Source organism: Jaculus jaculus, chromosome 13, assembly GCF_020740685.1.
Source record: "Jaculus jaculus isolate mJacJac1 chromosome 13, mJacJac1.mat.Y.cur, whole genome shotgun sequence".
Classification (NCBI taxonomy): Eukaryota; Metazoa; Chordata; class Mammalia; order Rodentia; family Dipodidae; genus Jaculus; species Jaculus jaculus.
This window is the reverse complement of record NC_059114.1, coordinates 29,225,376-29,253,221: the sequence shown is the minus strand read 5'-3', so window position 1 is coordinate 29,253,221 and position 27,846 is coordinate 29,225,376. Positions and strand designations below refer to the sequence as shown.

General features: G+C 43.7%; 2 protein-coding genes across 4 annotated transcripts in view; both read right to left on the bottom strand.

Annotated features, from left to right (window-relative positions):
• Atp6v0a2 (ATPase H+ transporting V0 subunit a2) overlaps positions 1-22,760 on the bottom strand; it is a 47,003-nt gene extending 24,243 nt beyond the window's left edge. For both annotated transcript variants that reach the window (XM_004668495.2, XM_045132495.1), the window contains exons 1-9: positions 22,526-22,760; positions 16,574-16,652; positions 11,174-11,271; positions 8,758-8,895; positions 7,429-7,517; positions 5,402-5,528; positions 3,642-3,724; positions 1,976-2,069; positions 649-861 (exon numbers count right to left, since the gene is read on the bottom strand). In XM_004668495.2, coding sequence (XP_004668552.1) covers positions 649-861; positions 1,976-2,069; positions 3,642-3,724; positions 5,402-5,528; positions 7,429-7,517; positions 8,758-8,895; positions 11,174-11,271; positions 16,574-16,652; positions 22,526-22,642 — 1,038 coding nt within the window. In that variant the 5' untranslated portion in view covers positions 22,643-22,760. The remainder of the gene's footprint in view (positions 1-648; positions 862-1,975; positions 2,070-3,641; positions 3,725-5,401; positions 5,529-7,428; positions 7,518-8,757; positions 8,896-11,173; positions 11,272-16,573; positions 16,653-22,525) is intronic.
• Positions 22,761-23,942: 1,182 nt separating this feature from the next.
• Positions 23,943-27,846, bottom strand: part of Tctn2 (tectonic family member 2) — a 57,675-nt gene continuing 53,771 nt past the window's right edge. The window contains exons 16-19 of one of the 2 annotated variants that reach the window (XM_045132949.1): positions 27,702-27,827; positions 27,282-27,370; positions 24,930-25,104; positions 23,943-24,002 (exon numbers count right to left, since the gene is read on the bottom strand). In XM_045132949.1, the coding sequence (XP_044988884.1) occupies positions 24,977-25,104; positions 27,282-27,370; positions 27,702-27,827 (343 nt within the window). In that variant the 3' untranslated portion in view covers positions 23,943-24,002; positions 24,930-24,976. Of the gene's footprint in view, positions 24,003-24,884; positions 25,105-27,281; positions 27,371-27,701; positions 27,828-27,846 lie in introns of those variants that run through there. The other variant, XM_045132948.1, reaches the window with a different exon arrangement.

Below are 27,846 nucleotides of genomic sequence, written 5' to 3'. Positions count from 1 at the left end.
GAGGAACTAGCTAACAAGTCAAGGTCTGTGCATACAGCACAATCTAGTCATAAAAAAGGTAAGTTTATTAAGTAAAAAGAACACGCCACGCATGGCAGTACATACCTTTAATCCCAGCACTTGGCTGGCAGAGGCGCCCATACACACACTCTCTCTTTATCTACCTCATTCTATCTCTCTCAAATAAATAAAATACTTTATTTAAGTACAATTCAAAATTTTCTTTTTAGCCAGGCATGGTGGCCCATGCCTTTAATCCCAGCATTTGGGAGGCTGAGATAGGGGGATCACTCTGAGATTGAGGTCAGGCTGAGACTAGTACACAGTGAATTCCAGGTCAGCCTGGGCTAGAGTGAAACCCTATCTCAAATAAATAAATAAATAAATATTCTTTTTACACATACATGTCCACCAAAGGAGAGCCTAGCTGGCACCTTCTCAGATCTCTAGAAAACTACATTTTCTTTATGCTTGAGCTAGGATCTCACTACATAGTCCAGGCTGATCTGAAACTCTCCATCCTCCTGCCTTAGCCTCCCTAGTACTGGGATTATAAATGTGGACCACCACATGCACTTCCTTGACTGCCCTGAGTTCACAGGTCCCAGTGACCTCTCCCTTGGTCCCAGCAGGGCAGGGGAGCCTTACAGAGCCTTCCTCCAGTGCTCGGCGCAGGCCTGGCAGATCAGCTTCAGGACACCAGACCTCAGCGATGAGGCACTTGTTGGTCACATCAAAGCTGCACATGTTCAGCATGTGGTAAATGGCTTTCATCTTCTTCACCTGAATGACGTGGCTATATACTGATTCGGCAGCTTTACAAAGCACTTGCCTTAAGTAATCCTCAGTTTTGTGAAGCACCTGGAGAAAAAACATGTGGGCTTCATTATGGGTATGTCTAGTTCCTAATCCACCTGGGCCCTGATTGCCTTTGGGAACTTACCCTGATGGAGGATCATTGTGACACCTGCTCCCAGGGCAGTACTCCCAGGAGGAGCAGAAAACAACAGTTCAGCCAAGCAGGTAAGGTGGCCTACCAAGAAGATGGTCCCAAGGACACAGAGAAGACTTGACCCTCACTGTCACTGTGGCAGTAAGTGGCTTAGCTGGACACAGACAGACCCTGCACTCTTACCTATTCCCAAATGTGACCCAGCCTGTTACTCCTGGAAGCTACCAACTCCCATTCCAGCCATTCTGCCAAAAAAAATTCCCTTTTGCTTAATGGGTCAAAATATGTTTCATGTCAATGCCATTTGAAGAAATATGAATTCAAATGGGACCAGTAACATCTCACCACCACGTTCAGTGCAGCTTGCTTCTCAGGGTAAAGAATGACTACTAAGCCCAACACACCAAAGACAAGCAATGAGTCTTTCTGCACAGTCCCATCATTACACCTAGGTTCATAGCTGTGAAAAGAACATGTCCGGGATGGAGAATGGCTTAGCAGTTAAGGAGCTTGCCTACGAAGTCAAAGGACGCAGGTTCAATTCCCCAGGACCCATGTAAGCCTGATGTACAAGGTGGTGTATGTATCTGGAGTTTGTTTGCAGTGGCTAGAGGCCTTGGCATGCGCTCGCGCTCGCTCTCTCTCTCTCTCTCTCTCTCTCTCTCTCTCTCTCTGCCTCTTCCTCCCCCACCCTCAAATCAATAAAATAAAGTGAGGTAAAAAAAACACTTCCAGGAAGATTCACATGCTGCATAAAGTGTTTCTAAAGTCAGATTTATTTATTTATTTATTTATTTATTTATTTATTTATTTATTTTTAAGTCAGATTCTATATCTGAGGTTCCTGGGAAGGAAAACTGCTGGAACCCAAAGATAAAGGAGGAAGTAAGGGTCATCCTGATGTCTCATGCTGAGCCAGTGTGTTAAGGCCACTACAGTCTAAGACATCTGGAAGTCTACAAGCACAACTTGCTATAATAAGAGAACACAAACAGATATGTACATATTTTCCAGTGTACTTACAGTGTATAGATCTTGAATCCGAGTGTTGAGCCCCTCCTGAATCTCCTTCCGTTCCTCAGCAGTATTTGGATATGGGTAGACATGGCAGTGATAACTAGAGGGCAGAATTCAAGTCTCACATCTAACAGGACAAGCGCTGCTTCTCACACTAGAATCAGAATCTGTTCACACAGGTACACCTGCTTCCAACAAGAAGCAAAGCAACCCTTGTAGAAGATGGCAGGCCCACCTTGGCGATGCCTTGCACACATACTCATGAACTGCTTAATTAAATAGGTTTCAAACTCTGTAGAAACCAAATACCATCCCTAGGATTCCAGAAAGTCAGTTCCCCATCCTGCATTTCTGAAATCCAACAGCATCCTGGGGCTGAGAATAATCAAAGAGTTTGAAAACACACCAAAAAGAGTCATGTCTGGCATGGCAATGGCACACGTGTGTTAATCTAGCACTTGGGAGGCTGAGGCAGGAGGATCAAGGGCTCAAAGTTTAAAGTTAAGCTTGACTACATATGGAAACTCTACCTCAAATGAAATTATCACAGACACACACACACTTACACACAGAGAAAACAAGGCTGGGCATAGTAACATACACCTTTAACCACAGCACTTGGAGGCAGATAATTTAGATCAGTATCAGAATATGTTCTTTTTGTTTGCTTGTTTAATTTTTTATTTATTTGCAAAGAGAGGGAGAGGGAACAGGCATGCCAGGGTCTCTTGCCACTGCAAATGAACTCTAGATGTGTATGCCCCTTTGTATATCTATCTGGCTTTATGAAGGTGCATTAAAGGCATGCACCAAAACATATCTGTCTATATGGGAATATTATTATTATTTTATCTTTTCTGAGGTACAGACCGGTCAAGCTCTAGCCCAGGCTGACCTAGAATTCACTATGTAGTACCTCATATGGGCCTTGAACTCATAGCAATCCTACCTCTGCCTCCCAAGTGCTGGGATTAAAGACATGCGCCACCACACCCTGTGGGAATATTATTAACATGCCTCTATGTTTAATTATTTCAAGTAATGCCTGAGCAAGAGAGATGATATTTAAATGAAATATAAAAAAAAATAATCTGCTCTCAGGCTGGAAAGATGGCTTAGAGGTTAAGACACTTGCCTGTGAAGCCTAAGTACCCAAGTACAATTTCCCTGTACCCACATAAGCCAGATGCACAAGCAGGAACATGCATCTGGAGTTCGTCTGCAGTGGCTGGATGCCCTGGTGTGCCCATTCTATCTGCACCCCCCTCACTTTCTCTCTCAAAATGGATAAATACAATAAATTAATTAAATTTTTTAAAAAACCAAGCAAACAAACAAAAAACAAAAACTGCTCTCACCAGGCATGTTGGTGGATACCTTTAATCTCAGCATTTGAAAGGCTGAGGTAGGAGGATTGCTGTGAGTTCGAGACCACCCCTGAGGCTACATAGTGAATTCCATGTTAGCCTGAACTAGAGCAAGACCCTACCTCGAAAAACCAATAAAATAAAGTTAGGCAGTGACTGAAGAAGACACCCAAAATTGACCTCTGGCCTCCACAACACTTGTACCCACACATACTTGTGCACCCATATGCATACAAGCATACATACATAAGCCAAAAGAGAACAAAAGGAAGAAGCCTATGAAATGAAGTGCTTCTTTTTCTTACCAGTCACAAATCTTCTTAACTTTATGGCCAATCTGTTCCCCCCAAAAGGATATCAGGAACACACACCACTTTATGACTTCTCCCTACAAAGACAAGCACAGGTCTTAGTGGCATCTACCCTCCAACACCCTCAGTAGGTCAAACTCCGTTGCAGACTTTTCATTGAATTGAGAGGACAGTACTCCTATCATGCCAAGTTCTATAATTGGAAGTATACCTGCCACTAAGACAGACCCAAGCCGTGCAGCACTTCTCACAGGAACCTGCAGAGCAGCACTCTTGAGTCCCACCAAGGCCGTGCTCCTTTCTTGATTCCATGCTCAGACTATAGTCAAGTGTCAGTCTATTACTGCCACATTTTCCCATCTTTATGCTTTTTGTTGGTGATATCACCATTTAAAAGGGACACCGGGAGGTGCACACCTTTAATCCCGGCACTTGGGAGACAGAGGTAGGAGGATTGCCGTGAGCTCGAGGCCACCCTAAAACTACATAGTGAATTCCAGGTCAGCCTGAGCCAGAGTGAGACCCTACCTCAAAAAACAAACAAACAAACAAAAACAAACAAATAAATAAATAAAACAGATACCGAGAAAACTATAACTGTAACCTAGCATTCCTGAACCTTGCTGGGAACTACATGTGAGAAGAGCCTCATTCATCACTCGACAGAGTGCTTGGCCATGAGCTGAATGGATAGGCCAACACCACAATAAATGAGGATGTAGCAGAAACACGACACAAGGTTACAAACTGGCCACTGACAAAAATAGGAACCAAGGCTCACAGGTAGCAAACTCTTCTAGAAACAGTAACTCTGGATCTGATAATTCAGCATTTGTGATGACTTTAAAATAAAATAATTATTGGGAATCAAGAGAAATTACAAGTATTTAACAAAGCAGAATTCAGAAAACAGAAGAGGAAGGACGGGGTGTAGCTGAGTAGTACAGTACTAACTAGCGTGAACAAAGCACTGAATTCAAGCCCAGTACTGATTTTTTAAATCTGAATAGGCAGTGTGCCTACTTTCTAGGCACTACTATGGATGTGAAGATTACAGCAGTGAACAAGAGATAAATGTCTCTCATATGGGTCCCAGAAAAGATGACTTTCAGATGCAGAAAAGAAAGAAGGCAAACAAGAAGCACACAGAGGTACACTTAGAAGGGAGAAGGCCAGCACAGCTTAGAGGGATAGACAGGGAGAGTGATAGAACAGCCAGAGATGTGACAGGGCCCATGGTGTGTATGTGAACAGGAAACCACTGTGTTAAGCAGAGGAGTAAAAAGAACTTGCAGGGATCATCCTACATACAAGGCAAGGTAAGGCAGATGCAGGGGCCCAGGCAGGGGACCTGAATGGAACATGATGGGCTGGGGAAGGAGAAGCAGGCAGACTTCTTTGTGCTTCCAAGGTGACCCTGTGGGTCTGTTGATGTACTCAAGCAGGAAAGAGAAAGCCAGGATGACCCTAAGGCCATTCAGAAACACAGCAGGAGGCAGGAAGAGCACGTTTTAGGGACAAGCATAGGACTCTGATCTAAGGCATAAGTGTCTTCTAGATTTTTACAAGCTGGCCTGTGTGGATAGATATGAGCCTACTGTTCAGAGAAAGCCAAGCTATAGGCCTCAGCATTTCAGGGAAGGAAAGTCAAAACCATGAAGTATGTATGAACTTTAGGAAACCCATTCTTCATACAGTACCTCAAACTTTGCTGAAAGTCTGTCACATTACAGGTGACTGTGACACGTACTTACTGTCTCAGGGTCTTCAAGGCACTCATCCAGCTCTGCATAAGTCACGATGGTGTACCCTTTGCATACCCGCCAGAGCATTTTCTCAAATGCTTCTACTTTTCCTTGGTGAATCAAGCCAGACACAAATCTATGAGGCAATGAAGACAGTCTTTGTCAGCTACAAAATGGCCACCACAGAGCTGCAGGAGAGATAGGAAAGGGCTGTATTTCTGGAAAAATAGGGTGACAGGTACTGGGTCCCAGTAAGCTGAAGAGATGGGACTAAATCCCATATGGCTGGGATTTCCTAGACCTTAAATGAGTAGCAATCTAGACAATACTCCATTTTGCAAAGGAACCTGCATGAACACTTGTTTGTTTCAGTTTAGTTTCTGGATGGGGGAGAAATCTTCACTCAGAATGGACAACCATAGGAAGGAACTCAGCCAGATTTGTGGTAGAAACTCCCATCACTCCCAAAAATCAAAAAGCAAGCCAACCAATAAAAACCCACATACCATCTGTGCATTTGGTTTACGTGGGTACCGGGGAACTGAACCCGGGTCCTTGAGCTTTGCAGGCAAATGCCTTTACCACTGAGCCATCTCTCTAACCTGTTACTTGTTTTTTGGTACTGGGGATTGATCCCATGACCTTTCACATGCTAGGTAAGCATTCCATCACTGATCTGTATCTCCAGCCATGACTTTTTTTGTTGTTGTTGTTCATTTTTTACTTAATTGAGAATGACAGAGATAGAAAGGCAGAGAGAGAGAGAGGGAGAGAGAATGGGCGCGCCAGGGCCTCCAGCCACTGCAAACGAACTCCAGATGTGTGTGCCCCCTTGTGCATCTGGCTAACATGGTTCCTGGGGAATTGAGCCTCGAACTGGGGTCCTTAGGCTTCACCGGCAAGCGCTTAATTGCTAAGCCATTTCTCCAGCCCTCCAGCTGTGACTTTTTACAAAAATGAACTTTTGTTCCTCAGTTCCTTATCTGAGGCAGCAAGTGAGGTTTTAAGAATATTCCTCAGGAAGAATGTGTTTGCGTGTTCACCAGGTAGCTGGGAGTGCTCTATCAACTCAGGGTCACTGCATCCAGGTTTGAATCCCCAGGACCCATGTAAACCAGATGCACAAGGTAGCACATGTGTCTGGAGATCTTTGCGGCTACCCAACACCCACAGTCATTCTGACCTCCACTTACGTGGTGGGGAAAGCAACATTCACACACACTAATATGCATCCTCACATACACACTAAAGAGAAAAGGCAGGGCTAGAGAGATGGCTTAGCAGTTAAGGCACTTGCCTACGAAGCCTAAGGATCCAGCTTTTACTCCCCAGAAGCCATATAAGACAGACGTACAAGATGAACCACGCACATAAGGTGGCACACATGTCTGGAGTTCAACTGCAGTGGCTAGAGGCCCTGACACACCAATTCTCTCCCTCTCTCTCTAAAAATAAATAAATAAATAAAAACAAAAGGCAGCCAGGGCTGGTAGCTCACACCTTTAATCCCAGCACTCAGAAGGCAGAGGTAGGAGGATCACTGAGTTTGAGGCCAGCCTGGGACTACAGAGTGAGTGCCAGGTCAGCCTGGGTTAAAGTGAGACTTCACCTGGTGGGGGGAAGGGAGAAAGAAAGAAGAAATTAAAAAACAAAAGGCAAAGAATGGACAGCAGAAGGCGAGTCTGAGAGCATAACTAATTATAACAACCAACTCACTTGGGTCTGCATGCCTCCACCAAATAGAACTCAATGTTTCAATGACCAATTATTTCAGGCTTATAAGAGTTAACACTAGATGATTTACTTAAATGTTACTTCTTTCTAATTCAATACGCCAAAGAAGAAATTCCCACAGTATCTGGCTACAGGGCCAATGCAGCTGAGTCATTCAGCTCAGTAAGCACAGGGGTATAGGGCTTTCTTCAATATTCACATCCACTCAGTCATACTCTTTACAATGCACCCATTCATCCTCTACAGCACTTGCCTTCTTTCTTTTTACAGAAGGGCCTAATGTCCCAGTCACTGTCACCTACCCCAGTTTTGCTCCCAGTCTCTGCATACAGCTGTAGTCCAACAAAGAATCATTTTCTAAGGTGGGAAATTCTTCATATGTCGGTTCAAACTAGAAAGTGACATAAAATCAAGTGTTTTTCATTAAAAGTGACACTATCCCTCACACTATTTCCAGAGTAGTTTATTGAGGACCTTACTCACTGATAAGAGCAAGGTGCAGGCCCACAGTAACTGAGGCTGAAGTGTGGGGCTTGGCCCTGATAAGAACAAGATGGTGCCTCTCCTCAGGCAGGCCCACTTAAAGACATTTACATACAAAAATAGTTATGAAGTAGCTCTTGTCTTAATTAAAAACTAAATGATTTTATCAGAGGTCACAACTAGATCAAGTGACACTAAATTCAGAAGGGATAGACTTCCTTCTATACTCGGCTCAGCATGGCACAGGCTGAGCAGCTGTAATGAAAAAGCCTGAAGCTAAATTGTTCTGAGCAAACACTGGAGAGTTTCAAACCTCCAAGGTCTCAAACATTCTAATCACAAACATCTGGGATCAGGATGCTCAAGCCAACCTACAACATGGACTCCCCCCACCCCACGAGGGTCTCACTCTAGCCCAGGCTGACCTGAAATTCACTCTGTATTCTTAGACTGACCTTGAACTCACAATGATCCTTCTATCTCTGCCTCCCAAGTGCTTAGGATTAAAGGCATGAGCCACCATGCCCGGCTAAATGAAAGAATCTTACTTCCTTTACTCGTTTTATTATTTTTTTATTTTTTTGAAGTAGGGTTTCACTCTAGCTCAGGATGACCTGGAATTCACTATGTAGTCTCACGGTAGGCTCAAACTCACAGTGATCCTCCTACTTCTGCCTCCTGAGTGCTGGGATTAAAGGTGTGCGCCACTACACCCAGCTATTTTCTTTACTCTTAAGTAATTTGAAAAAAATACATTTTATAAGTTGGCTTATACTTTTCAACTTTCCACAATGATCCTAAATCATTTTCCTCAATTGAAAACTAGTATTCTACAAGAAAAGACATATCATTACTGCTAAAACCACCAACCCAGGAAAAGACTTGGAAAGCTTTTTACAACACAATATAACCCAAATGAAAAGTAAAGCTAAAAGAACCTATCTAAGACAAGTGTGGTGGCTTATATCTATGATTACAGCACTCAAAAGGCTGAGGCAGGAAGATTGCTGAAGAATTCAAGGCCTGCCTAGACACTATCTCAAACCAAAATTCAACAAAGCAACATATCTAAATGAATGGATAATAAACCCCACAGCCTTGTGGGAACTTGGTTTTCCAGTGTTTGCCTCTCCCAAAATGTCCCATACCTCAACGTTTCGTCTAACAAAGGTTTTCGTCACCCTTAGCATGTGAGTGTACTCAGTCAGTTCCAGTAGGTTTTTCCTCAGTTTCTCCTTGTTCTTGGTGACTTCTCTCAGCTCTACCTCAAGCTTCTGTAACTGCTCCTACAATAAAATAATTGTCACGAAGGGCATGGCTTACAGCAAGGTGAAGTGGTATATATTTTTAATCCTAGCACTGAGCAGGCTAAGGTAGGAGGATCTCCCAGAACTCAAGGCCAGCCTGGGCTACAGAGTGAGATTCAGATTGGCCTAGATTATAGTGAGACCCTACCTCAGAAAGAGACACCAGCTGGGCATGGTGGCAAAAGCCTTTAATCCCAGCACTCCAGAGGCAGAGGTAGGAGGATTTCTGTGAGTTCGAGGCCAGCCTGAGACTACAGAGTAAGTGCCAGGTCAGCACTGACTAGAGTGAGATCCTATCTCACAAAGGAAAAAAAAAGAGAAAAAAATGGCCAGGCATGGCAGCGCATACCTTTAATCACAGTAATTGGGGGGCGGGGAGCAGATGTAAGAGGATCACCACAGGTTCGAAGCTACCCTGAGACTACATAGTGAATTCCAGGTCAGCCTGAGCTACTATAAAACCTACCATGACAAAATAAAAATTAAAAAAATCAAAAATAGGGCTGGAGAGATGGCTTAGCGGTTAAGCGCTTGCCTGTGAAGCCTAAGGACCCCGGTTCGAGGCTCGGTTCCCCAGGTCCCACGTCAGCCAGATGCACAAGGGGGCACACGCGTCTGGAGTTCATTTGCAGAGGCTGGAAGCCCTGGCGCGCCCATTCTCTCTCTCTGCCTCTATCTGTCTTTCTCTCTGTGTCTGTCGCTCTCAAATAAATAAATAAAAATTAAAAAAAAATCAAAAATAAAAAGATGACCTAGCTTTTTTTTTTTCTTTTGGTTTTTCAAGGTAGGGCTTCACTCTAGCTCAGGTTGACCTGGAATTCACTAAGTAGTCTCAGGGTGGCTTTGAACCCATGGTGATCCTACTACCTCTGCCTCCTGAGTGCTGGGGTTAAAGGCATGCGCCACCACCATGCCAAGCTTCCTATGGCCCAGCTTCCTAGGTCATGTTTTCTAAACACAACTTCCTAGTTTCTAACTTAAGTCCCCATTCATTTGCACTTAATAATTAAGAGGACAAAGCATTCAATTTTTCCCCCCTACGGTAAGTTCTCACTCTATCCCAGGCTGACCTGGAACTCACTCTCTAGTCCCAGGCTGTCCTTGAACTTAGCAGGACCCTCCTAACTGTGCTTCCCAAGTGCTAGGACTAAAGGCGTGCGCCGCTACAGCTGGCAGGACAAAGTATTCTTGGGGAAGAAATCTTTACTAGCTATAAACCAAGCAACCTTCTCATCACTTAGGTATTAAAGCAAGAGACAGATATTGTGAGACAAATCACTAAGCCAATAAAAACTCATGCAGGGCTGGAGGGATGGCTTAGCAGTTATGGTGCTCGCCTACAAAGCCAAAGGATCCACGTAAGCCAGATGCACAAAAGGTGGCACATGCATCTGGAGTTCGTTCGCAGTGGGTGGAGGCCCTAGCATGACCATTCTCTATCTGCCACTCTCAAATAAATAATTTTTTAAAAAAACCTCATATGCAAACAAATCACTTAACAGAACCATACTAATCATTGTTCTCTGCCTCATCCAAACAATTTGTATATATTGTAATAACTAACCCATCTAATGGGCTGAATCTTCTACTCAGAGGGGCATGGCATGCTCTGGAGTCCATTCAGATACCAAATAGTTGATAAACTTCTCCAAGATACACAGAGCAGCAGGTTAACAGAATAGCCTTGGTAACACAGGGTTACTGTTCTAAAAGAGTGATGAAGAGGCTGCCTACTTCTCAGAGTGACCTGTACCATGAACAGCCTGTAACCCCAATGAATCTCACAGGGGAGATGTTGACAGACTCCAGTTGAGTGTTCTCATAGGAAAAGAAGTGACATACTTCATCCCCAACACAGGAAGTACTCAACCCAAGATGGAAGCATTATCCTATTTGCTGCCCACCTAGAATAGCCTAGTTCCTTCATGGGTTTCTCAGCACCAGTTTGGAAAGGGTGGATTTGGGAAAACCATAAGGCCCACTGAAGCTCCAATTACTGATACAGGTTTGCTAAGGAATGCAAAATCTCAAAATGCACTTCCTGAAAGACATGACAGAACATATGACCTAATTCCCCTGAGCCTCTGCTCAGCAGCAACCATCCCTATGACACACCAGCCATGGTAGAAGTAATACTGTTCTTTAATTTTCAGGCCACATTTTTTGGGAGGAAAAGCAGAAAACCATTAGGCACTATGAAGTAGTAACCAGACAACCCCAAGATTGAAGCTAAAAAACTTCTTCAGGAACAAGTTACCTGCATCTCCAGAACCTGCTTAAGAGGTGGTGCAGGAGGACTGGCCTCTCCCTCAGGCAGGGGAATATCAGCTCTGGTAATTTCCTGTACCAGATACACTGTGAAAATAAGGCATACAATCAGATACAAAAATTTACTATACTCTGTCATTTCCAATTCCAACTTTCTAAATGTACAAAATTCTTGCTTGTTCTAACTGACTTGCAGGTCACTTTGTGCATCTTTCTTCCAAAAATCTTCAAAATAATGCTGCCTGGGAAACTAGCACACAGTGAAACAAGGAATAATCTAAATAAACATTGGCTCAAATTCCCCCAGCTGTTTTCTAAAATCCTGAGTTGGGACTAGAGAGATGGCTCAGCAGCAAAGGAATTTGCTTGCAAAGCCTGCTGGCCTGGGTCAGTTCCCCAGGACCCACAAAAAGCCTGACGACACCAAGTGACACAGCACCTAGAATTTCACTGGCATCAACAAGAGGCCTGGCAAGTCCATATCCTCTCACTCTCAAATAAATACTTTTTTTTTTTTTTGATTTTTCAAAATAACCAAAGATTTTTTTTGCTGAAATTGAAAGTATGAGCCACCATGCCCAGCTATAAAATCTTTTTTAATATTGCATTTTTATTTATTTATTTGAGAGAGAGAAAGATGCAAACAGAGAGAGAGAGGATGGGGACATCAGGGCCTCTAGCCACTGCAAATGAACTCCAGACACATGCGGCACTTTGTGCATCTGGCTTACATGGGTCGAGGAATCAAACCAAGGTCCTTTGGCTTTGCAGGCAAGCGCCTTAACCACTAAGCCATCTCTCCAGCCCAGGACTTTTTAAATATTTCATTTATTTGCAAGCAGAGAGCGAGAGACAGAATAAACACACCAGAGTCTCTAGCCTCTGCAAACTCCAGATGCATGCACCACTTGTGTATCTGGCTTTATGTGGGTATTAGGGAATCAAACCCAGGTCTTTAAATATTTATTGTAGGCAAGAGCCTTTACTGCTAAGCAATCTCTCCAGACCCCATAAAAATATTTTTAAAAATAAAAATAAAAGGGGCTGGAGAAATGGCTTAGTGATGTGTGCCAGGACTAGAAAGAAGGCTTAGTGGTAAAAGGTGCTTGCCTGTAAAGCCTAAAGACCCAGGTTCAATTCCTCGGTCCCTATATAAGCCAGATGCATAGGTGGCACGTGCACCTGGAGTTCATTTGCAGTGGCTGGAGGGCTTAGCATGCCCATTCTCTATCTGCCTCTTTCTCTCCCTCTAACAAATAAATAAATAAAATTTGGGTAGGACCTTACCTGTGAAGCTTAAGGACACAGATTCAATTCCCCAGTACTTACATCTAGTGTTTGTTTGCAGTGGCTAGAGGCCCTGGTGCACTCATTCTTTCTCTCTCTCTCTCCTCCCTCCTTCTCCCTCTCTCTCTCTCTCGCTCTTTCTCATTCTCTCAAATAAATAAATATTTTTAAAAATGAAATTTTAAGCCGGACATGGTGGCACATACTTTTAATCCCAGCACGTGGGAGGCAGAGGTAGGAGGATCACTGTGAGTTCGAGGCCATCCTGAGATGACATAGCAAATTCCAGGTCAGCCTGGGCTAGAGTGAGACCCTACCTCAAAAAACTAAATAAATAAATAAATAAATAAAATTTTAAAAATTAAAATTAAAAACCAGTTTCTAGAAACAGATGCAAATTGCATAAACCTATTTAAGCCCAAATTTCCTTGAGAGCTCTTCTTATTTGTTTCCTTTTTCAAGGTAGAGTTCCACTCTAGCCCAGGCTGACCTGGAACTCACTCTACAGTCCCAGGCTAGTCTTACACTCACGGTAATCCTCCTACCTCTGCCTCTAGAGTGCTGGGATTAAAGGCATGTACCATCATGCCTACCTGAGAGTCTCTTTAAAATAAAAAGCCTGAAATTTTTTTTTAAAGTTTTTAGAGGTAGGGTAAAAAATAAAATTTAAAATATAAATATATTTTAAAAAGAAATTACTTTAATCCCAGCACTTGGAAGGCAGAAGTAGGCGGATCATTGAGAGTTCGAGGGCACACTGAGACTACATAGTGAATTCCGAGTCAGCCTGAGCTAGAGTGAGACCCTGCCTCAAAAAAAAAAAAAAAAAGAAAGAAATTAAGTGCTGGAGAGATGGCTTAGCAGTTAAGGAACTTGCTGCGAAAACAAAGGACCCACGTTCAATTCCCCAGGACCCATGTAAGCCAGATGCACATGGTGGTGCATGCATCTGGAATTCATTTGCAGTGGCTGAAGACCCTGGCACACTCATTCATTCTCTCTCTCTCTCTCTCTCTCTCTCTCTCTCTCTCAAATAAATAAATATAACATTTTTTTAAAAAAAGAAAGAAATTAAAAGTAGAGCATGCTGGTACAAGCCTTTCATCCAGCACATGGGAGACTGAGGTAGGAGGATCACTGTGAGTTTGAGACCAGCCTGAGTCTTAATTCCAGGTCAGCCTGGGCTGGAGTGAGACCCTACCTCAAAAAACAAAACAAAAAAATTAGCTAAAATAAAAAAGGGGCCAGAGAGAATGGCTGAATGGTGAGTTCATTTGCAGTGGTAGGAGGCCCTGGTATGCTCCTACTCACTCTGTCTGCCTCTGTCTTCCTCTCTAATAAATAATTAAGTAATCAGGAGTAATGACTAGCAATCATCCAAAACTCCGACTTTCCCCCAGACTACTTCAGATTAAGATCTTACAGATTTCAGAGATTAAAAAAAAAAGTCTGCGGCTATAGTTTTATTTTGGTGTATATTTTTGTATCTGTGTATGGGCACACAAATGTGGAGGTCAAAGGACAACTCAGAGTGTCACTCCTTGCCTTCTACCTTGAGACAGGTCTCTCTCATTTTTGTTGTCTCAAATGCCAGACTTGCTGGCCTGTGAGCTTTGGGATTCCGCTAATTCCACCTCCCAGTGCTTTAGGTAATTGGGATTACTGCACTACTTGCATCTAGTTTTCCATGGATTCTGGAGACCCTCTCCCCAGCCCACTGCCAACTTTTAATAGCTAACCAGATAACACTGAACTACCTCAGTCATAAAGAAAGCCCTGAGATGCAAGGCCATTGAGAAATCCTGCTAGAACTGAGCTAATAACCTCCTCCATGTAGACCAGCTGACAGAAAGCTGGAAGAAGCCATTCTACATGTAGTTCAGTGGCAGAAAGAGATACCATCAGTGAAGATACTCAACAGAGGACACTGCAAGCCTTATAATTGGCCAGCCAGCCCAAATGAGCTAACGGGTGCAATAGTGGCACATCTGTCATGGTGGAAACCAACTACCCTCCAATTGGATGGAGGTCCACTCCATGGGAGGGAATACATCCCTGATACCGAAAACTTAAAACGAGTAGTCATGAGCCCTAAATAAATAATAAATAAATTATTATTTATTTATATTATAAATAAATAAATAATAAATAAATAAATAAATAAATAAAATAAATAACATCTGCTGATGTCTGGAAAAATGTATATGCTATGCTTATCAAACTGCCCAGTAAGCACTTCTCCTAATATTTATACCCTTATATTAACGCTACTCTCACTTTGGGTAGAGAATCTTCTCTTTTCAGATGCCAGTGACCTTGGGATGACTCAGAAAGTATCACAGTGGTGGAAAGAAATGACTGGAGTACTAAGTAACATCTTGATCACATCTTCCAAGGCTCAGAGTCTAATGCGGGAAAGGTGGCAGAAAGAATGTAAGAGCCAAAGGAAGGGTAGGACTCCTTACAAAGTGCTCCCTCCAGACATAAAATGGCCTGAATATCCATGACCTCATAGGACCTGACATAAGACCATCATAAGAGGAGGAAAAGATCATGACATCAAAATAGAGACTGATTGAGATGGGGAGGGGAGATGACGGAGAATGGAATTTCAAAGGGGAAAATGGGGGGGAGGGTATTACATTACCATGGGATATTTTTTTATAATCATGGAAAATGTCAATAAAATTTTTTTTTAATTGAGAAAAAGAAAAAAGAAAGCCCTAAGAAAATACAGTATTAACAAACAACCTAGCTGCCATTTTCTGTTTTCCTATTCCTTGACATAATTTTAAATTGGATAACATATATAAAGTTTTTTATTTATTTATTTATTTTGGTTTTTCAAGGTAGGATCTCACTCTAACTCAGGCTGACAGGGAATTCACTCTGTATTATCAAGGTAGCCTTGAAGTCACAGTGATCCTTTTACCTCTGCCTCTCGAGTGCTGGGATTAAAGGCCTGTGTCACTACACCCAGCTTATAAGCAATGTTTTTAAGCTATAAAAACTGCTGGAGAGATGGCCTAGCTGTTAAGGCACTTGCCTACAAAGCCAAAGGACCCATGTAAACCAGATGCACAAGATGGCACCCACGTTTGGAGTTCATATGCAGTGGCTGGATGCCCTGGCACACCCATTATGTCTTTTCCTCTCTACCTGCCTCTTTCCCTCTCTCTTTCTCTGATAAATAAATAAAAATATTTAAAAGAAAAAATAAGACCAGGTATAGTAGTGCACACCTTTAATCCCAGCACTAGGGAGGCAGAGGTAGGAGGACTGCCATGAATTCAATACCATCTAGACTATGTAGTGAATTTCAAGTCAGCCTGGGCTAAGGTGAACCCTACCTTGAGAAACCAAAACTAAATAAATAAATAAAAATAAAAACTATGCAAAAGGCTGGAGAGATGGCTCAGCAGTTAAGGTGCTTGCCTGCGAAGCTAAAGGACCCAGGTTCCATTCCCCAGGACCGACATAAGCCAGATGCACAAGGTGGGGCATGCATCTGGAGTTCGTTTTCAGTGGCTGCAGACCCTGGCACACTCATTCTCTCTTTCTCATAAATAAAATAAAATATTACAAAAATTATAACAGGATTGGCTCAATAAACTAAGGCATATTAATACAATGAAATACTAAGCAGCCATCAAAACTGATAAGCCCAAGTTTATACACAAGAAAAGATGTTACATAGTCAGTACTATTAAGTTAGAGACAGGGATGACAAGTGATCACACCATAATATAAATCCTCTTTTTTTTTTTTTTTTTTTTTTTTGGTTTCCTGAGGTAGGGTCTCACTCTAGCTCAAGCTGACCTGGAATTCACTATGTAGTCTCAGGAGGGTGGCCGTGAACTCACAGCAAACCTCCTACCTCTATCTCCCAAGTGCTGGGATTAAAGGTGTGCACCACCATGCCCAGCGTAAATCCTCATTTTATAGATGAATACAGCATAGGAAATTTAGCCTGCACCTACATAATAATTATTATTTCTGATGGTGAGAATACATAACTCTTTTCCATCTAACTCATATTTTCTAATAAGAAATGTTTATATAAAAGTAATTGTTTAGATCATTAAAACTAGAAATAACTCACCCAGTATTCGTTCTAGTTCTTCACACCTCTTTACCTCACCAACAAATTTTCTTTGAAAAGAACTTACATTCTGGTTGAGCTGAAAAAAGGAAGAAAAAATTTTTTTTAATTTCTAAAACTTAAAAATAAATTTATTTTTATCTATTTCATCATAAAAATTTTGTGGTTTCTCGAGGTAGGGTCTCACTCTAGTCCAGGCTGACCTGGAATTCACTTTGTAGTCTCAGGGTGGCCTCAAACTCACAGCGATCCTACCTCTGCCTCCGAGAGCTGGGATTAAAAGCGAGCACCACCATACTCAGCCACCATGCTCAGCTTCATCAAAAAAATTTGTTAGGGGCTGGAAAGTTGGCTTAGCGGTTAAGTGCTTGCCTATGAAGCCTAAGAACCTCAGTTTGAGGCTCGATTCCTCAGGACCCACCTTAGCCAGATGCACAAGGGGGTGCACATGTCTGGGGTTTGTTTACAGTGGCTGGAGGCCCTGGAGCGCTCATTCGTTCTATCTGCCTCTTTCTCCATCTGTTGCTCTCAAATAATTAAATAAGGGCTGGAGAGATGGCTTAATGGTTAAGCACTTGCCTGTGAAGCCTAAGGACCCCGGTTCGAGCTTGATTTCCCAGGACCCACAATAGCCAGATGCACAAGGGGGCACATGCATCTGGAGTTCATTTGCAGTGGCTGGAGGCACTGGTGCACCCATTCTTTCTCTCTCTCTCTCTCTGCCTATTCCTCTCTCTGTCTGTTGCTCTTAAATAAATAAATAAATAAAAACAAAAAAAACTTTTAAACAAAAAAAATAAGTAAATAAAACTAAACAAAAAAAATTATTTTAGGCCAGGTGTGGTGGTACACATCTTTGCTCTCAGCACTCGGAAGGCCAAGGTAGGAGGATCGCTGTGAGTTCAAGGCCACCCTGAGATGTGTGTGAGACGTGTGTGTGTGTGTGTGTGAACAGATAACTAGGCCTAAGTGAGGTCAGGGAAGAGATTGAGTAAAGGAATGGTGGGGGAAGGGTTAACCAAAATCTAAGAAGGCATGAATAAATCATATGAAAAGCTACTTTTTTGGACAATGGCACATCTAGAAACCATAGATAGTTGCTAGTAAATTTTCAGTGCCAGGGATGGAATACTTTCCAGGGAGGTCCCTGATGCCCCCAAAATATTACAGGTCATTGCCAAAGTCCTTGGTTTCCCACCAGGAATAGATGGTAAAACCCTATTGTTGAAGACTCCACATACTTGGGCTGCAAGGTCGCTGAGAAATCCTACTGGAACTGAGCTGAAAACCTCCTCCCTGCAGACCAACTGACAGAAAGCTGGATAAAACTATGCTGCATGCAGTTCAATGGGGGAGAGAGAAATCACCAGTGAAGATACAGTAGACACTGCAAGCCTTAAATTTGGCCAGCCAGGTGGTACGAGCCAATGGGTGCAATAGTGGCATGTTTGTTATGGGGAAAACCAACTGCTCACTAATTGGACTGGAGGCCTGCTCCGTGGGAGGGAATACATGCCTGATACTAAAAACCTACAACAGGGGTAGTCATGAACCCTAGGGGTGTAACATCTGATGGGGTCTGGCTAAAAGTATATACTATGCTCACCAAACTGCCCAGTAAGCACTTCTCTTAATGTTCATACCCATATATTAATGCTACTCTCAATTTTGGTTACAGAATCTTCTCTTTTCAGATGGCAGTGATCTTGGGATGACTCTAAAGGTACCATGGTGCTGAGGAGTGACAGAAGAGTGCTCAGCACTGAAACATCTCTATCACACTTCCAAGACTCAAGGCCCATTGCAGAATAGGTGGTGGAAAGAATGTAAGAGCCAAAGGAAGGGTAGGACTCCTTACAATGCACTCTTCCAGATACAAAATGGCCTGGATATCCATGACCTCACAGGGCCTGGCACTGTCTATACAAGACCAGTATAATAGCCAGGCATGGTGGCACACGCCTTTAATCCCAGCACTCAGGAGGCAGAGGGAGGAGGGTCACGGTGAGTTTAAGGCCACCCTGAGACTACATAGTGAATTACAGGTTGGCCTGGGCTAGAGTGAAACCCTACCTCGGGGGAAAAAAAGACCAGTATAATAGGAGGAAAAGATGACGACCTCAAAATAAGAGAGAGACTGATTGACATGGGGAGAGGATGGACAGTGGAGTTGTGAAAGGTAAAGTGAGGGGGGGAGGCAATTATGGTTTACTGGAATTTGTCAATAATAAAAAAAAAACTAAAAAAAGTAAAAAATTTTAATAAAATTATGCCTAATTTATGCTAGGCGTGGTGGCACACACCTTTAATCCCAGCACTTGGGAGGCAGAGGTACGAGGATCACCGTGAGCTCAAGGCCACCCTGAGACTCCATAGTGAATTCTATGTCAGCCTGAGCTAGAGTGAGACCCTACCTCAAAAAAATAAAAATCAAAACAAAACAAAAATTATGCTTAATTTATGCAAAGCCGATTAAATAGTAACCAGAGTCTGAAGTCATCAATATCTTATTCTCTACACAATGAATTCCAGGTCTGCTTGGGCTAGAATGAGACTGTACCTCAAAAAAAACAAAGAAAAAAAATCTTATTCTCAATAGTAGTGGCCATATGCCACTTCTATAATAATGAAAAAATTATAGTAATCATTCGTATTGACAAGCATTTAGGAGAATTTTATCCCTAGTGCATTAAGCACTGTACTGGGCTCTCTCAAAAATTAAGCCTGGCATGGTGGCGCATGCCTTTAATACCATCACTCGGGAGGCAGACGTATTAGGATCGCCATGAGTTCAAGGCCACCATGAGACTACACAGTGAATCCCAGGGCAGCACGGGCTAGAGTGAAACCTTACCAAAAAAAAAAAAAAAAAAATTAAACCAGCCAACTTGGCTTGAAACTGCTCCAACAACCTGAGAAGCATTTATGCCTAAGGTTTCAGTTCTTGTTCAAGATTCTGAATTATTTTTAAAGCATTAACTAAAAGATTTAAAAAATGGAATTTTACTTGTTTATCACATTCTCCCTCACTTTAGAGGACATGCTAATCTAAAGAAACAGTCAAGCCAGGCATGGTGGTCACGCCTTTAATCCCAGCACTCCGGAGGCAGAGGTAGGAGAATCACTGTGAGTTCAAGGCCACCCTGAGAATACAGAGTAAATTCCAGGTCAGCCTGGGCTAGAGTGAGACTCTACCTCAAAAGACCAAAAAAAAAAAAAAAAAAAAAAAAGTGAGGTGACCCAGTGTGGTGGCTCATGCCTATAATCTCAGCACCTGGGAGGCTGAGGTCGGAGGATCTCCAGCTTGAGGACAATCTGGGCTAGAATGAGCTTCAAGTCAGCATGTGCTAGAATGAAACTGAGAGGGAGGTAGAGTTCGGGTGACTGGACCCCTGAAGGTAAAAGGCACAAGCTGACTTTTTCTTTTGTCTAGTTTCCTAGCAACCTGTTTTTCCACAAACAATCAGGACCCCTCCTGGGAGGGAAGCCTTCTATAGGATTTAAATATTGTGGTTGGTCAAGTTCAGCTCCCAAAACTTGGTGCCAGTGCTAACCTCTTCCTGAGACACCCGCTAGCCCTAACCAACCAGCTGTCCCTCTGGTTCACCTGAGCCAGAAGTGAGCCCACCTCCATTAAAAGGTTATAAATACCTTTGCAAGGAGAGGGCTGGCTCTGTGATCACTTGAGAACTTCCAGCCTAGGAGAGGACTCTCCACATGGGTTCTTTATCCCCTCCAGCTCCCCACATGGCAAGAGCTCCTTGAACTTTCTTTTCATGCTTTTTTTTTGCCAGGTCTCCCATGTGGGACCCAGGTTTGATGCTCCAGAATCCACGTAAGGCAGATGCACAAGGTGACAGCACGCATCTGGAGTTCCTTTTCAGTGGCAGAAGGCCCTGGGGGCCCTACTCTCTCTCTGTGTCTCTATCTGACTCTCTCTCTCTCTCAAATAAATAAAGTAAGTGAGATGACTGTCCCTTCTGAATCCTACAGGCTACAGGCACAACTTTTCTTTTCCAGGCCCTCCTGCTGCTGTCACTATGGAAATCCTTCACCTACACCCTGCCCTGTGAAAGTTACTAAAAGAAAAGCCTACACAAGCCAGAAAAAAAAAAAAAAGAAAAGGTCCAACATCAGTGATCCCACCCAGTGATTGTGTGTGGGGCCCTACAGTCCCTGTACCCAAGCCACCTGACAGGTACCAGAGACCCGGCACCACTAAGAAAATATTCAGAATAAAGTCATTATAATAAGAGGGGAAAAAGGGGGCTGGACAGGTGGCTTAGCAGTTAAGGCTCTTGCCTGTAAAGCCAAAGGACTCAGGCTCAATTCCCCAGTACCCACATAAGCCAGATGCACAAAGTGGTGCATGCATCTGGAGTTCATTTCCAGCAGCTGAAGACCATTCTCTCCCTCATTTCTTTCTCTCTCTACCTACCTGATTCTCTCAAATAAATAAATAAAAATAAAATATTTAAGAGGAAAAAGAGTATTCAGCATAGCAATTTTGTTTTATTTTACTTTCGCAAAAAAGAGGGCCAGCACTTCTCTTGACTCTCCACTGAAAAGGATCCTGAGTATACCCTCAGATCTTGTGTCATGGTACTTAGTGAAACCAGAGTCTCTTGGTGATTACATTGTTAAAACCCAAGATTGAAGTATGATAAGCGTCATGGCTTCAGTCCTAACAGAATGGAACAAGTAAACCTGATATAAAGGAGCCAGTTTCCCTTGCAACTGCTGCCTGGACCTTCAGGTGCTACTCTCAGCACAGCAAAGCACAATACCTGCCGAGTACAAGGTACCATGTGCTGAAGTCCTAGTGACTCTAGGACCCATGGAGAATGCTCTACCTTGCCTGTCACTCAGGAGTTTTCCCATGAAAGGATCAGTTAAAATCATGGGGTAGGGGTATTCCCTCTTAAAATGCAGGGAAATGACTAAGAGCTAAATGTAGTGGTCCAAGAAAGAGAAGAATCGAACTCCATCAGCATCAGGTTCTGTTCAGCAGCCTCCTTCCCACACAGGTCTTTCCTGCAGGGCACTTATCTAAGTTCTGATCAGTATTTACTCGGTCTTCTCTCAGAGTGTGAGAGAAGACAGCACAGGACTTTGGCTGCTTTGCTCACATTGAGTCCCAGAAGCAGTTGTCTTGAGCACAGAAGTCACTCAATAACAGCGTCTTCACTTATCCAATGAATGTGCATTAATGCCAATAAATGCCAGGGACTGTGCTAAGTCTTGGGGAGTGAGGAGAGAACAAGTAAGGCAAGGTCAGCCAAGGTCAGCAGTGCATGGTGTGTACAAATAACAAAGTAAGCGGATGCATAAACAGGTGTCTTACTATTACTTGTTGGAGAGAGCCTCCATCCCACAAATACTGTGATCCGGGTCGTTGCTCAGCAAGGTAGGTAAATTATGACACAGGAGTACACAAACTAAACCAGTCATACTGAGTATGTCCATAACTAATTACCTAACCCAAGGAACTTCCAACCCGCTCATTCCCCAGTCAGTCAGGCTGTTCTTCCTGCTCCCTCCTCCTGAGGCCTCTTCCAACATTTCTTCCCTCTGCCAGCTCCTTCCCATTGGGGTCCCGGCTCAAAAGCACCTACTCAGAGGGTCCTTTAACACCCCTTCAAAATTATCTCCCACGCGGACCACCATCGCTTCATCCTGTTTTACTCTCTTTGGAGTCAACGTTTCCTGGTGTACCTACGTTTACCCCGTTCCCCTCGGCTCCACAGGAACTCCAAGGAGCCTTACAGTCGCAGCGCAGAGGCCCGATGGGCAATGACCATCCCCTCCCGCCCCTGAGGCTGAATGAGGCTGCGACCCTCCGGGACGCGCTTCTTTTAAGCCTGCGCATGCCCGGAAGCTGGTCCGCCGGGACCCGGCCGTGGGGACCCGACGCTCCGTCGCAGTCCCCGCGTCGTCCTGGACGACACTCACGTCTCGGAACTGGACCAGGCCCTTCTCGCCCAGCGCGCTGAGGCACTCGTAGGCCGTGCCCGACTGCAGGAAGAGCTGCGCCAGGCACATGCTTTCGCTCCGGAACAAGGAGCCCATGGTGGCCCGGCGGGCGTCCTCACGGGCCCGACGCGGCTCAGCAGGGGCGACCCGGGCCGAGTGCTCTTGCAGCCGCCTGGCCGCCACGCACCATCGGGCTCCTCGCAGCAGCGGTTACCCCGCGTCCAGCCTCCGAGGCCGCAGCTTCCAGCCACCACCTCAGCCGCCAGCGAAGCCCTGCCCACTGCCGCAGCCGGTTCCGGTTCCGCCCCTACCGCAGAATAACCAATCATCATCAGGAGCTGCCGCTGTCCATCGCTGCGGCGCAGCCAATTGGCGCTCCCCCAGCGGGAATTGCTGGAGACTACAGATGGGCGAAATTGAGGGGCTGTGGGCTGTTGTTTTGCTTTGTTGAGGATGGGGTCTCGCTGTGTGGTCCAGGCTAGCCTGGAACTCAAGATCCGGACTCCTGCCTGTCTTCCCAGTATTGGGATTACAGCGTGCACCACCGCGGCTCCTCTCAAGGACTTTTATTTTTTTGTTTGTTTTGTTTTTGGTCTTTCCAGGTAGGGTTTACTCTAGCGCAGGCAGACCAGGAATTCAGTATGTAATTTCAGGGTGACCTCGAACTCATGGCTATCCTTCTACCTCTGCCTCCCGAGTGCTGGGATTAAAGGCGTGCGCGCTACCATGTCCCGTTCAAACTCATGTTTTAAAAAGTCCTACAGAGATGGGCTGGAGAGATGGCTTAGCGGTTAAGCTTTTGCCTGTGAAGCCAAGAACCTCGGTTTGAGGCTCAATTCCCCAGGACCCACGTAAACCAAATGCACAAAGTGGCACAGGCATTTGGAGTTCGTTTGAAATGACTGGAGGCCCTGGCGCGCCCATATTCTCTCTCTCTTTCTCTTCTCTGCCTCTGTCTGTCGCTCTCAAATCAATAAATAAAAATAAACAAAACTAAATTTTTTTTAAAAAAAGAGCCTATCATTTGGGAGGCAGAGGTAGGAGGATCACCATGAGTTCCAGTTTTTATATATTTTTTTAATATTTTATTTTTAAAGCCAGGCATGGTGGCACACGCCTTTAATCCCAGCACTTGGGAGGCAGAGGTAGGAGGATCACCCGAGAGTTCGAGGCCACCCTGAGACTACATAGTGAATTCCAAGGTCAGCCTGAGCCAGAGTGAAACCCTACCTCGAAAAACAAAAGAACAAACAAAATATTTCATTTTTATTTATTTATTTGACAGAAAAAGAGGGGGAGAGAGAGAATGGGTGTACCAGGGCCTCCAGCCACTGCAGATGAACTTCAGATGTGTGTGCCCCTTGTTCATCTGGCCAACGTGGGTCCTGGGGAATCGAATCTGTGTCCTTTGCACTTTGCAGGCAAACACCTTAACCGCTAAGCCATCCCTCCAGCCCTAAAATATTTTTTATTTATTAGAGAGAGAGAGAAAAACAGATAAGAGAAATGGGTGCAACAGGGCTTCTAAGCCAACACAAATAAACTCCAGATGCATGTGCCACCTTGTGCATCTGGCTTATGTGGCTACTAGAGAACTGAACCCAGGTCCTAAACTGTTAAGCCATCTCTCCAACCCTCTCTTTAAAAGATTTTTTTTTTTAATTTTAGAGAGAGAGAATCCGCATGCCAAGGTCTCAGCCACTGCAACTGAACTCCAGACACTTGTGCCACCTAGTGGGCATGTGTGACCTTGTGCTTTCCTCAGGACTAAAGCAGAAATCTGGTTTTGTTAAATGCAAAGTTTCTAACACATATTCTCATGGGCATATAGTCATCTGGCTTTGCTTTACTTTCCTTCCTACACTACTCTCTGCCCCAGCCCCCACAACTCTCCTCTCATCTTTTTTTAAAATTAATTTTTTTTTTCCTTTTTGAGGTAAGGTTTCACTCTAGCCTAAGCTGACCTGGAATTCACTACATAGTCTCAGGGTGGTCTTGAACTCATGGTAATACTCCTACCTCTGCTTCCCTAGTACTGGAATTAAAGGTGTACACTGGGGCCTCTCCTCTCATCAATTTTGTGCCTTTGATTCCTTCCTTCCTCCTCTCCTTTCTTCTTTCCTTCCATCTGTCCTTCACTCCTTATTTTGTGCTGGACATGGACCATGAGCATGTCAGGCTCTAACACTGAGCCCCTGTAATACAGCATTTTTAAGACTTTAGAAATCTATCTTGATCCTCTCTCTTCTTTGGTCTAGCCAGGAATGAGAAAGTCTACCCTGCATTACTCTGAACATCTGGATAAATGACTTAGAATCATACACTTAATAAGAACATCTTTACAAAAATAAAGCTTTCATTTATTGAAATGTTACAGACTCACAAAGGACTTCAAAAATCACTGACAGAAGGGTCAGTCCTTAAGAAGAGTCAGCAGTAGATGGCAGCTGAGTGCCAGGCTTTGCATATTCTGGTCCAGGGATCACTGAGGAGCACAGCCAGCATGAGAAAAGATACTAGCATCAAGCCCTTGGCAACACGCTGGGAATGGGGTTCCCCTGGAAGACAATGAAATAATGTATTACTTCTTTAGTTTGGGTGGTTAATTATTTAGAAAGAACTAAACCGAGTCATTACTAGTGATAATTTACATCAGTATCAGAACATGTTTTTCTTTTTATTTTATTTGTTTGTAAGCAGAGGGAGACAGAAGAGAGAGAGAGAGAATTAATGGGCACACCAGGGCCTCTATCCCTTGCAAATGAACCCTAGATGCATGCACCACTTTGTGCATCTGACCTTATGTGGGCACTGGGGAATCAAGCCCAAGTTGATAGGCTTTGCAGGCAAGCACCTTAACCACTAAGCCATCTCTCTAGCCCATTTATCTTTTCTTTTCTTTTTTTATTTTTTAAATAAATATTTTACTAGCAGTTAAGGCACTTGCCTACAAAGCCAAGAAACCCAGGTTCTATTTACCAGGACCCACATAAAGCCAGATGTACAAGATGACACATGTGTCTGGAGTTCATTTGCAGTGCCTACAAGTCCTAGTGCACCCATTCTCTCTCTCTCTCCCCCTCTTTCTCTCAGTAAATAAAAGTATTTAAAAAAATAAAAATAAATATTTTATTTATTTTAGAGAGAGACAGAGAAAGAAAGGGTGGGGGTGGGGAGAGAATGCATGCACCAGGGCCTCTAGCCACTGCAAATGAACTTCAGATGCACCTTTTACCTTGTGTGAAGCAGATCTCTCATTTGTTACCTTCCCCAGGCTAGCTGGCTTTCACACTTCCAGGCAACTCTCTTAGCTCCACCTCACTTTTTGCTGTAGGCATGTTAGGATTACAGATGACTGGACTACAGCATCCAGCTCTATATGGCTTCTGGGAATCCAAACTCAGGTCCTCACATTTGCATGATAAGCACTTTATCCATTGATCCAGTATCTCAGTCCTAGCATTTTTTTTCTTTTTAAATATTTATACGTTTTAAATTTTCTGTGACATTTAAATGTCATTTCTTAATTTCTTTTGCATGTGCATGTGTATAGTGTATGAATATGTGTGCATCCCTTGTGCACTGTGAAAAGCCCAGAGAATGTCAGGTGTCCTCCATTGTTCATTCCCATTTCCTTGAGATAGAGTTTCTTACTGATTGCAGAGCTTTCCATTTTCCTAAGTCTGGCAATTTACCAGTCTTTGTTCCCCACAGGATGGGTTGCAGACATGTATGGCCACACACAGTGTACATGGGTTCTGGAGAATGGAACTCAGGTGGTCTCAGGCCACCTTAGGCCCTCATGCTTGTGGGGGAAGTGTGCTTGATAACAATGTCAAAAATATTAGTGGGGGGCTGGAGAGATGGCTTAGTGGTTAAGCGCTTGCCTGTGAAGCCTAAGTATCCCGGTTCGAGGCTCAGTTCCCCAGGTCCCACGTTAGCCAGATGCACAAGGGGGCGCATGCGTCTGGAGTTCATTTGCAGAGGCTGGAAGCCCTGGCGCTCCCATTCTCTCTCTCTCCCTCTATCTGTCTTTCTGTGTCTGTCGCTCTCAAATAAATAAATAAAAAATAAAAATTAAAATATATATATATTAGTGGGCTGGAGAGATGGCTTAGCAGTTAAGCGCTTGCCTGTGAAGCCTAAGGACCCCAGTTCGAGGCTCGATTCCCCAGGACCCACATTAGCCAGATGCACAAGGGGGCGCACACGTCTGGAGTCCGTTTGCAGTGCCTATTCTCTCTCTATCTGCCTCTTTCTCTCTCTGTCACTCTCAAATAAATAAATAAAAATGAACAACAAAAAAAAGTTTTTTAAGTATTATTAGGAGCCAGACGTGGTGGTGCATGCCTTTAATCCCAGCACTCAGGTGGCAGAGGTAGGAGGATCGCCATGAGTTTGAGGCCACCCTGGGATTACATAGTAAATTCCAGGTCAACCTCGGCTACAGTGAGACCCTACCTTGAAAAACAAAAACAAAAAGAAAGAAAGAAATCTGTTTTAGGGGTTGAGAAGATTGCTCAGTGGTTAAAGACACTTGCTTGCAAAGCCTGATGGCCTGGGTTTGAGTCCCCAGGGCCCACATAAAGCCAGATACACAAAGTGGTACATATGTTTGGAGTTTGTTTGCAGTAGCACGATGCTCTAGAGTGCCCTTACTCACTTTGTATTTCTATCTGTTTCTCTGTCTCAAATAAATAAATAAAATATTTTTTAAAAATCTGTATTACCCTACCTTGATAATACTGGGTCAGTGGATATAGAAGTTGGGGCCAACACACCTCATTTCTGTTACAGTCATACTCTGTAAAATTCATCTGGAATCTACAAAGCATTGTGGAAGGTTATAATAAAAGCAGGTGAAAAGCATTAAAGTTTGATTAAAGGAATCAGACTTTTTTTCTCAATTTTTATTAACATTTTCCATGATTATAAAAAATATCCCATGGTAATACCCCTCCCCCCCCCCACTTTCCCCTTTGAAATTTCATTCTCTATCATATACCCTCCCCATCTCAATCATTCTACTTACATATATACAATACCAACCTATTAAGTACTCTCCTCCCTTCCTTTCTCTTCCCTTTCTAATTCTAATATCAGTATCTATTTTCCTGCCTCCTCACAGGTGTTAGCTACGTAGCTGCTAGATTACCTTGTCAGGGGGCGAGGCAGCTGTGCAGGTATTTTAATGAACCGCACTGAAGCCATTAGAGGGAGCAAGTCAGCCTTATCCTCACAGGTAAGCCCGCACTGGTACTGCCAGATTCCTGTGGAGAACCTAGGAGGAGACCACACAG